The sequence below is a fragment of the Mustela nigripes genome, chromosome 4 (genome assembly GCF_022355385.1).
Source record: "Mustela nigripes isolate SB6536 chromosome 4, MUSNIG.SB6536, whole genome shotgun sequence".
Lineage (NCBI taxonomy): Eukaryota > Metazoa > Chordata > Mammalia > Carnivora > Mustelidae > Mustela > Mustela nigripes.
Window position 1 is genome coordinate 15,786,499 of NC_081560.1, and position 12,983 is coordinate 15,799,481.

General features: G+C 41.0%; 1 protein-coding gene across 3 annotated transcripts in view; it reads left to right on the top strand.

Moving 5' to 3' along the window:
• The window catches only part of DGKI (diacylglycerol kinase iota), a 433,300-nt gene that overhangs the window by 353,758 nt on the left and 66,559 nt on the right, over nucleotides 1-12,983 (top strand). For all 3 annotated transcript variants that reach the window (XM_059396338.1, XM_059396340.1, XM_059396341.1), the window contains 4 exons: nucleotides 1,518-1,587; nucleotides 3,337-3,377; nucleotides 4,292-4,419; nucleotides 6,654-6,776. In XM_059396338.1, the coding sequence (XP_059252321.1) occupies nucleotides 1,518-1,587; nucleotides 3,337-3,377; nucleotides 4,292-4,419; nucleotides 6,654-6,776 (362 nt within the window). The remainder of the gene's footprint in view (nucleotides 1-1,517; nucleotides 1,588-3,336; nucleotides 3,378-4,291; nucleotides 4,420-6,653; nucleotides 6,777-12,983) is intronic.

The following is a 12,983-nucleotide window of genomic DNA, read 5'->3' on the forward strand; positions in this document are numbered from 1 at the left end:
CCTCATTTGTCCTATTTCTGTCAATGATTTCCATTTCATTATAAGCCAGGGCTAGAATACTCCAAGTCTTGTGTTGTAAACAAGAATGTGCTTTTTGTTTATTTATTTCTTTAATTATCATAGACAGAGTTTCTCTTAGGAGAGATTTTTAGCTTTTGAAAGTTTGGAATTATAAACAGATAATCCCTTCTGCTTTCAATCTCCCAGTTCCTAGTCTGTTCTTCTGTGATGTGGCCTTAATTCCACTAAGAAATTAAAGGTTCAGAGACTTCTGGAAAGGTTGGGAACTGGGAGTAGTATTCAATCAGAAAGGATGCTAGTCCTTCCAAAAGGCAGCTTTTGAAGAATGAAGCATCAGAAGCCAGGCTTCTAGAGGCCGGGCCAAAATGGCTAAGGGGTGGCTGGAGGAAGGAGATACTAAAGGCATGCTTCGAAAGTTTGTCAGGGCAAGGAAGGAGAAATTAATTTTCAGAAGATGTTACAGGATCAACTGAGCAGAATTCGTTTTAGAGGGAGGGAGCCATTGAAAGCAGAAACATTAATGAATTTCTGGGTAGGGGAGAAGATTTCGGTAAGAATGCAGAAATAAAGATACAAAAACATAGATATAAAAAGATTTAAAAGCAAGAAGGAAAGGAAGGAAGGAAGGAAAAAGAAAAAAGAAAAGAAGGGGGTAATCTGGAGACTAGATGAAGTGGTCAGCTTTGAACAGGAAAGGCTGTTTTTTTAATCTAAGGCTGAAGGAGAGAAGCTGGAGGCTGGCAGATGGCCTTGAGATCACACGTGAGAGGGAGGGACGATGGGGCATCTTCGAAGCTAGGATGCTAGACATGAAGCTAGAAAGGCAGATGAGTGTGTCAATGGCTAAGTCCATGTTGGCCAGACGATTCCGTCATCAGCCAGCCTGGCCGAACATTCTTCCTCCTTGTCCACTGCTCTGGAGTCAGGTTCAGTGGGTAAGGTTGGGTAAGGGTGGCCTCAACATATGATGCTGATACTTTGCTTTCATGGAGACAAATTGCTTATTTAACAGATGATACGCTAGTCAAGGGGACTTGACCATGTAGATGGATGGCCTCTTGTGTTTCTTAGACGCCACGAGTCCATGTCAACCAGTAGACGAGCCTCAACTCCTCCCCATTTTGTGTAGTGCCTTCCTCATACCCACGTGGGGAACCAAAGTGTAAATGACAGCCAGCTGCCCCTAGTTCCTCAGCTTCGCAAAAGCAAAGAAATTCCCAAACCAAGTAAATGTCCCCACTTATATCATTTATGCATACTTAATAGAAGAGTTGAAAACTTCCTGGAAATTCTACATGGGAGTTGTTTCAGAAGTTTCTGTGTGAAGTAATTTGAAGCACAGCCTCTCTTTCTAGTAGAAATATGTTTTGGCCTCTCACCGGTGCTCCGTTTAGGAAGGGATGCTTGCTCGCAGAAGTAGTCGATACAGTACACTGAGGTTAAATCCCTCCGGTCATTCAGATGGAGTCAGGAGGATGTAATGTGTCTCTTTCCAGGACCACGAGACCTCCTTCCCCAGGGCACTCTCAGCTCAGAGACTCTCACCACGGTGGTGCTTTCTAGACGGTGAGTGTTTCTCTATTTCGTGGAGCGGTGGGGATTGCCGAAACAGCAGGGCAAGGCACTGATAGACGGAATGGAGTGGACCCTGGTTTTCCAAGGGATTATGTAGAAACTCCTCATGTAGCTCTGTGTGATGGTGATTTCCGTTATTTTCTGATTGGTTCATGGGTTCATTTTTCACTGCGAGCACCTCCCACTCCCTAGATGCTGCCTAATCCAGTTTTTCTACCATATTGCAAAACATCTCCTTATCTACTGCCGGTGTAGTGACTCCCTAGTATGTGGACATGTGGTTTTCAGTGTAACCATTGCTTTGGTTGATCTGGGATGCATCTGAGAGGACATAAATGTGAGCAGGAGGGCGACAGGATGTGTGAGTGTGGGCGCAGTACTGTGAAGATGAACAGTCATGTTTATGTCAGATCTAACCCACGTGAATCATGACCGAGATTTTCATTAATAGCTCCTTGCCTACCTCTGAAGATAATTTACACTACTTTCCTCGAGCTCCTTTATTCCCTCGTGATGAGAAACACAATCATGTGTTGTTGGTTTTTCCTGAATTCCCAGGGAAACAACTTATATTTGAAAAAGTTTTAGAAATTTATATGAATTGTTCTCTATATAGTCTGTTCTATATACATTCTTAGATAAAATTACAAGTGTGATATTATTGTAGTCTATAGATATAAAAACCTTCAAAAGGTGATCACATTTATGGTTAAAAAGAACCAAAGTAGAATAGGTCCTTCTGAGACAGACTTTATTCCCCTGTTGCTTTTAGTGAGGAGGGACTGTGATTGTCTGGTTTCTCAGCTCATTTCCTTTGGAGAGAAGCTACTCATTAAATATTTATGATTTTTGAATGATTGTTTGCATTTTGAGTTACTCCCTTTAGGACTATGTACTTTGTAGGAAATCTATTTATAATATTTGGAGTCTGTTAGGTAGATTTAAGTGAGGAGGAACATAATTCTTTCGAGTATTAAGAATAATCAAACAGTGTCTACAAACCCAAAGTTTGCAATTTTCTTCCCCAAACCACAGATGCAGCCCAGGCCCTTTTAGGAATGCTTAAATAATTATTTTTACAGTTTTGGCTTTCTTTAGACATGGCTTAGGGATTCAGTCTTGAAGTGAAATGAATCTTTCAATACCAGATGTGGTCCTTGGCTCTGTATCTTCAAGCTTTTTTTTTTTTTTTTTTTTTCAAAATGAGAATCGCTTCCTTGGGAAGTCTAGCTACCTACGGGTTACCCCCCCACCCCCAGCTTTATTTACTTAATAAATACATATTGAGTCCCGGCTCTGTTTAAGGTCCTATGGTAATGTCTGGAAACAGAAAAGAGTAAAAGAAACACAGACCTTTAAAATGTCTCCTGGTTATTTATGAAGATAGTGTCTACCAGAAGTATAGACAAAATGCGAATATGCAAAGGTAGGAGCAATGAATTCTGTCTGGAGTAGGGAAGGATGGGTCGGAAGAATGTTTCTCAGAGGAGGAAGCATTTAAGTTGGTCCTTAAGAGACGGGTGAGATTTGGTTCAGGAGACGTAATAGGGAAGGGCTTTCTAAGCTTGGTCATTGCTGCAAGGGACATGCAAGTTCTGGGTTTTTCTAAATTTAGAAACTGGCCAGTAGGCCAGCAGGACTGAATGTAAAGTTTTTGAATGACATAATAGGAGAGAAAGTTGCAAATTGGGCGCCAGATCACAGGACTCTGAATGCCATATACTTTTTTTTTTTTCCTAGCAACTTCTGCTGATCGCTTTTACCGAATAGACAGATCTCAGGTAAGCCTTTTGGAGCCTATTTGTAAAAGTGAAAAATTGCCAAATCAATAGACTTTATTCGTAGCTAATCTTGTACATTTTTCTAGTGTAAACCCTAAAACATGTACCAGTTCCAGAATGGTACTCATAGCCTAAATTATGAGGTTTTTTTATTTGTCTTCACATATCTTGTGATTTGTGGACTCAAGATTTGACCTTGGAATTGAGGCCCAGAAAATAAGTAGGCCTATAGATGTTATCACCAGCCTGCACTCTAAATTTTCTTGCGCACTGCCACTTTTACTACTTCCTAGCTCCGTTTTATGGCTTTTTAGGTTTATTTTGGTTAGCAAGTTTGACAGACCAGGTGCATATTTATGCTACTTACAACTCATCACTTCCCGGATTTCCATAATGAGAAAGAAAAAAAAAATGCTTCTGCCCAATGATAAAAAGTGTTCCTGCTGTCCAAATTCTCCTGCAAAAACAAAGGAAAAGAAATAATAATACAGTATGGAAGCCAGTAATAAAACCAGTTGTTAATCATGGCACTTAGCTCTGGCTGGATCGCGGGGGTCCAAGTCCAGCTTAATCACACAAGTCATGCTGGATCAAGCCGCGGGTGGGGTGTTCCTTCTTTGACAGTATTTGGGAAGAAGAGGCAAGCCCATCTCTGGTTATATCTGATGAGATCCCGGTCAAGCAGGGATCCCAAACCAAGAGGGATTCACCTCTTCCCCTCACCAGCCTCTTGCTGCCAGCTCGCTTCAGGGATGGATGGCCATGGCTGGGCCTCTGAAAACACACCGTGGTTGTTTGATATGTCATAGACTTTCATTACCCCTCGGGACCAAGGATGCTTTGTTTTGTCCCTGATCAGATGATAGACTTCAGAATCCTATCAGTCCTCTGACAGACTTCTTTTTCTTCCTTAGGAACATTTGCACTTTGTGATGGAGATTTCCCAAGACGAGATTTTTATTCTGGACCCAGATATGGTGTTGTCACAGCAGGCGGGGACACCTCCAGGAATGCCCGACCTGGTCGTGGAGCAGGCCTCGGGGTGAGGGAGCCTTTCTTTGGTGACGCGGTAGGGAAGCTGACCGCAGGGCGACAGCCGTGTCTGACGGGGCTTTTCCCTTGACATTTCCAGGGACATGGAGCTATCTTAACATACAGGTTTTCTTGCTGTGTTTCATTCGCGTGTAGGATAACTGGTTTTGTCTTTTGAATGGCTGCAGAGAATTACTCTTTCCCACCAAGATTTGTACCGTGGCTGAGCCTTCTTTCTCCGCCACAGCCACACTTCTTACCAAACTCTCAAGTACTAGTGTTTGCATTGGTGCATATGTGGCTACAGTGCTTGTGTTATCCAAAGGAAAATGGGCACAGGTGGTTTTTGATTCTTCCTTTTCCCCTTCCCCACTTCCTCCTCCTTTTTTGCTATGTCCAGGCAGCCTGAGACATAGATGGCATTATAATAACTATGACATATCAAGCACTTATTATGAGCCACATACGGTTCCAAATGCCTTTCTTATATTCCTACCACCCCTTCATAGGGACCGAATCATCAGAAGTGCTCTGTGCTTATTTCCTGCTCTGTAGAATGGAAATGAAGCCGACACAGAGAATTGTTTGAAAATTAAATAAATTGATACATGTGAGGTATTAGGATTGTTCTTGGCACTTGGTAGACGCTCACTCAGTCTACCAAGCAATCGTCGTCATCGCTTTCCTGTCGCAGTGCCCCTGCACCTCTGGTACCAGTATTACCCTAAATCCACACGTACCAGCGCTGAGGCTCAGAGGGGTCTTCAGCTCTGCCCGTCTTGCACAGAAAATGAACGGCAGAATTGACATCTGGTCCCTCCCAGGTGTTATGCTAAAGCCCATGCATTTAATCACTACATTGAACCACCAGAATATTATTAGGCTTTCTAGGTTATTTCAGCAATTCCAAAATATTTATTTAGAGAACTTTTTAGGCGCCAGCTACTAGTCTAAGCTCTTGGGAAACAACAGGGCAGAAATTTAAAAAAATGAAAATTTCTGCCCTTGTAAAGTCTGATGAACTTTGATGTCTTACTGGTATATGAAGGTCAAATAGAATAAGGATTTCCCTGGAAAGTGCACACACACACACATTCAAATAGCATTTGCGAATTGTATACACAGACACACACACATGTATATATTTGTCTATATGTATATGTAGACATGTTCATTTGAGGTAACCTTATGCCTCTTTACTCTTCGGCACTAATTTATTTGGCCATTGCTGCCATCTCTGAATATTTTTCACTCTGCCAGCTGATTTCAGTTATACGTATCAAGTCACAAGAAGACAGAAGTGGCAGGATGAGGCAGGTATACGGCTGCATTGAGGAGGCCAGAGCTAGTAATCTCAGATACGTATCCCTGGGTGTCCCAGAAGGTGGTGGAAAAAGCCCATCTTCACGGTCCATGTCTGCAAATCCAGCCTCTCCACTGTGGGGAAAGCACGTGAGATGCTGGGTCCTCCCGTAGGAGCAGCGGGCATTAGAGTCTCGCTGTCCCCTTGCCCAGCCTGAACTTGGCTGCTGTCTTTGATCTGGTCAAGAGGAAACCCGTTCTGTCACACTCTTTGCCCTCTCTCTGTATCAATTAAAGGCCAAAAGAAATGGCTTTGTCCTGGGTTAATCCTCTGTTAGCCCTAGCTCCAAAACTGAAGTAGCCCAAAGTAGCTTGAAAATCCATTAGAACTTCAGTCAGTCCCTTTCTTATTTCTGATCAGTTGCCCCTCCTGGAAATGAACAAGGACAGGGAAGCAGTAAAAAAGGATGGGCTTTGTTATGTCCTCATTTCCATTTCTATATCAGGTTCCATTACTTCTTCTTTACAGCACATTTGCAATTACTTAATCTTTTTTTAAAGATTTTATTTACTTATTTGAGAGAGCATGCACATACAGAGAGTGATGCTGAGAAGCCGATTCCCGATGCCCAATGCCAGGCTTAATCCCAGAACCCTGAGATCATGACCCGAGCCCAAGGCAGATGCTTAAGGGACTGAGCCCCCCCCAGGCGCCCCTAAAATTACTTCATCTTGAAAGGCAGTTTTCTCATCTGTAGAGGGCAGAAGCACACAAACAGTTCATGATACTTGAGAAAATTAAAGAATAAGTGGGAATACGACTCTAGGAAATACCCAGTAAAGATTAGTTGCCCATCTCACAAGAGTCATCTTGAGATAGAGCAGAGGAAGTCCCGTGCTGGCTTTGAACGTCTAAATGCCCGGTGCCCTGCTTTCTCCCAGAATGTCCGACTGGTGGAACCCCGCGCTACGGAAGCGCATGCTGAGCGACAGCGGGCTGGGAACCGCAACTCCGGAGTATGACGACTCAGATTTGAGAGATTTCAGCCACTCCCGCGTGCTACAGTAAGAGCGCTCTCTGTCCCTTCCCTGTGCACCCCTGGCCCCTGGGATCCCCGAGAGAGGACTGCCCAGTACCTCACAGGGGGGCGGGGGGTGGTCTGTATTCAGTGGTGCTCCCACTGTCTCCTGTGCTTCCCCATCTTATTCCCTTGGCTCACTTTTCTCAGCCCCAAGCTCCTGATGGAGACTCACTTTGCATTTTGGGTATCTAGAAATACTTTGAACCTCACCAGTGTTTGCTTTACTGGAATCCGGGGTTTCCTAGCTGTCCCTGTGTTTGCCACATGGCAAAGACACACATGAGAAAGATCATGAAGACTTTGGAAGGGACGGGGTTTTTTCATTTGTGGAAACATTTCTGCTTGCTGTTCCAATTCTGTTTCATGGGTCTCCAGGCCTGTAGTACAGTCAGATGGTTTTGTTGGCCGAAGTGGAGCCGCTTCTGTGACCCAGGGTCTCTGGGTAAATGATGCAACGTTTGTATCTAGGTGGGAATAGGGTGGGTGTGTTTTCTTCTGAGGGCTGACCCTAGCCAGAAAGGAGGGTGAAGGTCGGGAGTTTTTGTGACTGTGTTAAAACATTTATGTCTGGGGACTCTTTTCTCCCTGTGATATTTCCCTGCAAGAGCATATTCTAGGTGAGGTCAGTGGTCATGGATACACTCTTTCGGCCCATCTCAGAGGCTGTGCAGATTTGTTGCAATTCATGATATAGGCTCATTTCCAATCCTATCCAAGGTCCTAATTGAATAGGGATGATGGCCTTGTTACTGTACAGTCTTACAATTTTTATAAAATAAAAGATTAAGAGTCTTAGAAATCTAGGGTTAACCAAAGAATCCTTGTTTCTAAAGGAAAGACCACAGCAATTTTGGAATGATGAAGGGGGGAAAGTGAGAGATCTGGAGTTAAATATTTCATTGGTGGGAAGGTTCATTGGTAGGAAGGTTTGCCAGGGGCAAAAGGCGATTTCGTTTAATTGCTTCTCTGTACTATCTCTTATTTTGTTGTGTGAAGAGTAGAAAGGAAAAAGTTAATTACTGTCAATTTTCCTTTTTAATCAAACCAAGTTAGATCTTGATCACATTTTGATTGCTTACAATTCAGGGTATTTTTCCATTTCTTTTTTTATATAGAACTGATGCTTGTGAACCACGATGAGTCAGCCACCCCACTGATGGCTAAAAATGTGACCATCTAGCTGCGGGCAGATTTATTTGATAATTAGAGTTTAGACACAGACATAGAAATTATGCCTAGACAAACCCGATGAGTATTGTAGTTGTTCTTACACACAAGCTATTTCTAAAGAGAGTGATCTCACTCTGGTTTCCTGGTCCCTGGTGTTCTACGTGGAGTATATTAAAGTGTATATCATGATATATGAAGTGACTGTTTCCAAGGTAGTAAATATTCTTCCCAAATCACAAATAAACATACTACTTTCTGTAATAGCCAGGTTCTTAAAACTCTCTGTAAAAATCAACTCTTATTTTTCGTTCAGGTTATATTATCCTTTCAGAGATTTCTCTTAATTTTTTATTGATCTTTACTTGCAGCCATCAGTTGTCTTGCTCATTTATACCACCTTAGCTCTTACGTGCACTAGAGCGAATAACTTTTTAAATTTTATTCCTGCCAAATAACACTCAAACGCTCACCCCTAGCCTTTGAGTCTGTCTAGCTGAATCCCTGCACATCGTGGAACAGAGACAAGTCATTCCCCCAGGGTCTGCCTGAGTCCCTGACTCACAGAATACAGGAGCATAATAAAACAGTTGTTTTAAATCACTGAAAATAAGTAAGTACTGTATCCTACCCCAATCTGCCCATTAATTCTTTAATTGTTTTATTATTATTGCTATACCCATTGATTCCTTCGAAAGAACATCTCTTTATTTCCTTCAAAGAGGTATAATTGCAGTCATGGAATAATTCAATCATATAACACACAGATATTACATCCCATGTTAGTAATAGTTCGTATTGATAGAATGTCTCCTACTTGCTTTGTGCCAGAGCTGAATCGTCTTTAATTCTTCTAATGACTTTTAAATCTTGCCATTGCCATTGCTTAACTGAGGCTTCCTCAGTTTAACTTTTAAACTTACTGAGCTTAAAATATTCATCTTGGATGACGCAAGACAGCAAGAGTGGGAACTGTGGTTTGAGTCAGGTTGGCTTGACCTTTGACTTCATGCTTTTTCTGACCATATGCATGATCTTCCTGAAGGGCTGGTGCAAAGGCAGGATGCCCACAGCCCCGTGGCCCAAGGAAGGTTTACATTGGCTTCTATTTCTTTTAGCATTTGTAAAGTATCTGAAGAATCTTTAAAAAGAGATTGAAATTTTTTAAAAGATAAACATTTATTTAAAAAAATTTTTAAGTATATATTACATTTGCCTCAATCAAAATAAGGTCATTTGTTTTGTTTCTTAAATAACACATATGAGCAAGGGGGTGGGGAAGAGGCAAGTAGTATAGAGTTCCCTGAAAAAGTTAAAAAGCAGAGATATCCTATGAGCCAACCATTGCCCTACTCAGTATTTATCCAAAGGATACAAACATAGTGAATCAAAGGAACACATGCACGCCAGTATGTACAGCAGCAATGTCCACAATGACCAAAATATGGAAAGAGCCCAGATGTCTGTTGACAGATGAATGGATAAAGAAGATGTGGTGTATATATACATAGACAATGGAATAGTACTCAACCATCAAAAAGAAGGAAATCCTTCCCTTTGCAACGATGTGGATGGAACTGGAGGATATTGTGCTAAGCAGAATGAGTCAGAGGAAGACAAAAAATATGATTTCACTCATATGTGGAATTTAAGAAACAAAACAGATGCACATAGGGGGAGGAAGGAAAAATAAAATAAGGGGAAAACAGAGAGGGAGTTAAACCATAAGCGACTCTTAACTGTAGGGAACAAACTGAGGGTCGCTGAAGGGGAGGTGGGAGGGGGATGGGGTCACTGGGTGATGGCATTAGGAAGGGCACACGATGGAATGAGCACTGGGGGTTACTTGCGACCAGTGAATCACTGAATTCTACGTCTGAAACTAAAAATACCCTACATGTTAGTTAACTTGAACTTAAGTTTAAACAAATTTTTAAAAGAGGCAAACACCCAGAAACAGACTTCCTAACTATCGAGAACAAACCAATGGCTACCAGAAGGGAGGTGGGTGGAAGGGTGGGTGAGACAGGTGTCGGGGCTGAGGGAGGGCACTTGTGATGAGCACCTGGTCTTTATGGACGTGTTGCATCCCTGTGTCGTACATTGAAGTTAATTTTACATGTATGGTAACTAAGTGGACCCTAAATGAAAACTAAAAAATTTAACGAAGGGCACTCATGTGCCAAACACCCTGATATATTATGTTGTTTTATGTTATTATTCTCATTAGGTCTTTCTTTCTGTCCGTAAACAACATACAGTAACATACAAATATATATTGTTTTATGGACTTTTTGTTTGTATTCTCTGTTTTTCATTACCTGTACTGAATAATGTATATACTTTTCAGACTTGCCATTTTATTCAATGGTCTTTTTTTTAAAATGTATTCATATTGATATATGTAGTTTTGTTTTTTGGGTTCTTTTAAAGATTTTATTTATTTATTTGACAGAGAGATAACAAGTAGGCAGAGAGGCAGGCAGAGAGAGAGAAGAGGAAGCAGGCTCCCCACTGAGCAGAAAGCCCGATGCGGGGCTGGATCCCAGGATCCTGGGATCATGACCTGAGCCGAAGGCAGAGGTTTTAACTCACTGAGCCACCCAGGCACCCCGAAATATGTAGTTTTTCATTAACTCTAATTGGTATAGAATATTGCATCATTAATAATCCATAACTTATTTCTCCATTTTGATAGCAATTTCTAATATTTTATGATTTAAAAAATTCAGAGAATCCCTTGCTGCGTGGGTCCTGTGCTACAGGGTGTATGTGAAGTTTCAACTTTGCTTAATATTCCTGGCAGGAATATAAAAAATAAGTGTGGAAAAAAAGGCCTGAAGAATTATGGTAATATTTTAGGTACAACCGGCATCTGCTGCTTTTAGCTTTAAAGCCCCAGTCAGCTTGGAGATAGGGAAAGTCCAAGTTTAACATCATGTTCACAATATTAAATAACCCACTATATAAAAAGATCAAAAGGGAAATTTTAAATTCTTGAACCGAAAATAACTATCAGAGTCTGCAGAAAACCACTAAAGTCTTACTCACAGGATGATTTATGACTCTAAATTCACTTATCAAAGGAAAAAGGATTCATACAAATAAAGCATTCAGTTTGATAAACCGGAAAAGGAACTCCAGAGAAGGAAACAAAGAAACAAGAGGGAAGAGGAATAACAAAGACAGAAATCATGGACGAGGTGCATAAAACAAAGAAATGATTAACTGAGAATGTTAAAATATTGGTTCGTTAATAAATAGGCAGGTAAGAGACAAAATCCTGCAAAGACTGACTTTAAAAATAGTAGATACAGGAAACAGAAAGGAATGTAACTGCAGTGCTTTACTGTCTCATTCTTCCACCACGGGCCCTGGCTGGCACCTGCTCAAGGTGACCCTTTTCCCTCCAAACTCCAAATGACCCAGGCCCCCCCCCCCCGGGGGGGTCTCCTCAGAGTTGTCTCCTTTTAACTTTTATTTCTAAGATCCATCACCCTCCCTTCTCCTTCAGGGAGAGTGAGGTGGAATGAACACAGAATTAGATTTCTGTTACTACTGGAACTGGTTACCTTTTGTAACTCCATTTAGAAACACTATAATTTTATGAAGAAGGTATAGAGAGTCCAATTATACACAGGTCCTCTAGGAAAAAGCATCATTCCAAAGAAGGATGTACAGCACATGTAGGGTCTTCAAAACCTGTGAACACAATAAAAAACAATCTTGAAGAACCGCTTTTGAGATAAATTGATGAGAAGTAGTTGACTTATAGTGCTACTGCTAGAGCCATAATGAATTTATCCTTAGGTGCAAAAATGTTTTCAGTGTTTAAGAAAGTTCTACTTAAAATAATATGATTCTGGAAACACATTTGCTCTCATCATTAATTATACCACCAAAATTAGTGACAAGGCCGTATTTCATTCTGGCAGAAGATTTGTAAGGGAGGAATTAGCTGAAATTTTAGCAAACAGAATCGCAGTCCTAAGGCAGACTTTTCTCAACTTCAAGATCTAGGAGATTAAAAATAAAAAGCACTGACTAAAAACTCTAGTGTGTTCTTAACACGTTGTTTTTTGAGAAGGACAGACGTAACCTGAGTCAGATGGGTTAAGGGAAAACAAGTAAAGGAACTGAGAGGTATTTAGTTTCTGAAAAAGAATAATCTTTTTTAGTTCTTTTTGTTTTGTTTTGTTTTATGTGAAACCCCCAAAACTGACCGAAAGAGATGCACTTTTTCTTAGTGTCTCCAAATCCTGAATCTGAAAGAACTAAGATAAAGGTCACACAGGTTAAAAACAGAATACCTTGCCACAGTACTGAGACCAGGGGGAAGAGTGTGGAGAACCACCCGAAGGCAAACATTCCTTCCAGACATCTGTGTCTAGACAAGTTTCTGTTAGCTGATCAGCTAAGCAGGGCTAATGGAGTTGTATGATGATGGAGGTATATGATCTGTAGTCTCTAAGAGATTTTGTTATCAAAAATATAATGTATCAAGAACTATAATGTATCTGGTCTGATCATTTTTTCATTGGGATTCTAAGAAACAGGTTGAGTCATTCAGTTTGTCTTTCATGTATTATTGAGCAAATAAATATCGAGCACCTTCTAGGTAGGAACTGTGAATCTTGTGTGTATATATATATATATATATGTAAACACTCCCACACACCTAGGCACTAAAGATGTGAAGCTCAACAAGAAATTACTATTGCCTTTGAAGAGCTTACATTCAAAGGGGAACTAGTCCACAAATCAATTTTTAGAGTTCTCGCTGCTAAGAGCTGTAATGGATAGATGCAGAAAGTGTTCTGGAAACAAGAGGAATAGAATTTGCTGCTTCCTCCAGATTTCACTTTTTTGTTTTTATATGGAAAGAATGAGTATTTAAAGATATAATGAAAATGTTAGCCTCAAAGGAAAGAGGCTTTTTAAGGACTCCAAGCTTATTTTCTTCCACCTTTGTACATGAGCAGATAAGTGTCTGCTTGTCACCATTACATAACCAGAAAGGCTC